This window comes from Vollenhovia emeryi, unplaced genomic scaffold (genome assembly GCF_000949405.1).
Source record: "Vollenhovia emeryi isolate VEMERY1.0 unplaced genomic scaffold, V.emery_V1.0 DF939552.1, whole genome shotgun sequence".
Classification (NCBI taxonomy): domain Eukaryota; kingdom Metazoa; phylum Arthropoda; class Insecta; order Hymenoptera; family Formicidae; genus Vollenhovia; species Vollenhovia emeryi.
Window position 1 is genome coordinate 1,544 of NW_011966814.1, and position 1,431 is coordinate 2,974.

Sequence of the window (1,431 nt, forward strand, 5' to 3'; positions counted from 1 at the left end):
ATGGAGATTCCAAAACATTTTCAGCTATTCTCAATTTAAATCCCTATGGTGACACATTAATAGTTGTGAAGAGCGAATGCATAGGTCACGTTCAGAAAAGAATGGGAACTCGTCTTTGAAATGTAAGAAAAGCTGAAAAATTGGGCGGAAAAAGAAAACTGACAGAGGCTTTAGTAAAAAAACTAAGTAATTATTATGGCTTAGCGATTCGACGAAATATAAATAATGTTGACGACATGAAGAAGGACATTATGGCTACTTATCTCCATAGTATATCAACAGATGAAAATCCTAGACACGAGAATTGTCCTACCGGAGTAGACAGCTGGTGCAAGTGGCAGCAGGCTGAAGCTCTTGGTACGAAGCCTGAACCGCACCCTGCTCCATTGCACCCTGATGTACAGAAAGCAATTCTACCAATATACGAAGATCTGTCTAGAGATGAGTTACTGTCAAGATGTTTAGGAGGTCACACGCAAAATGCAAATGAAAGTTTTAATTCGACAGTTTGGCGCTTGGCTCCGAAACATTTGCATTGTGGACTGAAAGTAGTCGAAGTAGCCGCATATATAGCTGTTGGCTTATTCAACGAAGGAAATTCGGCACTTCTGATGATCATGAATGAGTTGAAGATTGAAGTTGGCCAACGGAGTTTCAATCATGCACAGCAGATGGATGAGCAGCGCGTGAACCGGCAAAACAGACGCAACGCTTTGGAGACCAAAGAAGCTCGGAAAGCAAGAAAAGAGGAAATGCAGGCTTTAAATAATGCTTATGAAGAAGAGGAAGGATTGCTGTATGGTGCTGGAATCGCTGATTAACCAGTAAGCACTTTACTTCATTGAATACTGTTTCGAATTTCTAGTTCTCGGTAATTTTTTTTCAAACGCGTTTTTCTCGAAACTACTTTTTCTTCGTTTGCGGGAACTGTAGCTCAAACAATTATTGACCGATCGTATAACAAACATGAAAACTTTTGTTATTAAATTTGGAAGAACATGAACCAAACTGCGGAAGGATATCTTAATTAGAAGTGTGTTTTTTATTGCAAAACAATTGCACAAAAATGGTAAAAATTGAAACTTTTTTTCAAACACCCCTAAAACATTCAATTTTCAACATTTTCAGTTGCAAAGTGGTTCATATTCTTAGAAAACATGTCAATAATCCAGAACATTCGCCATTTTTCTTTCAGATCAAAACTGTGACCTCCACATTTCCCGCAAATGACCAACTCTGATGACGACCTTCGATAGACGGCAGCTTGTATCTTGGACATTTTTATAGGAAACGACTTGAAAAAAATTTCACATGTAGTTGAAAATATGAACAAAATAATACCAAAGGTTAAATAGATTCCAATTATTTTATCCGCCTAAAACAAAATCGTAAAAAAAGCCTAAAAACAACCTCCTAATGTGGTTTCCCCCC

General features: G+C 37.7%; 1 protein-coding gene across 1 annotated transcript; it reads left to right on the plus strand.

The window, feature by feature from the left end:
* Positions 1-229: 229 nt before the first annotated feature.
* On the plus strand, positions 230-1,425 carry LOC105557241. The gene has a single exon (XM_012004426.1). It carries the CDS (start codon positions 237-239, stop codon positions 819-821), a length of 585 nt encoding a protein of 194 aa, XP_011859816.1. The 5' UTR covers positions 230-236; the 3' UTR covers positions 822-1,425.
* Positions 1,426-1,431: the final 6 nt, after the last annotated feature.

Excerpts from the sequence above, each read along its gene's own strand:
- LOC105557241 (XM_012004426.1), top strand. The coding sequence starts at position 237 with ATGAAGAAGGACATTATGGCTACTTATCTCCATAGTATATCAACAGAT.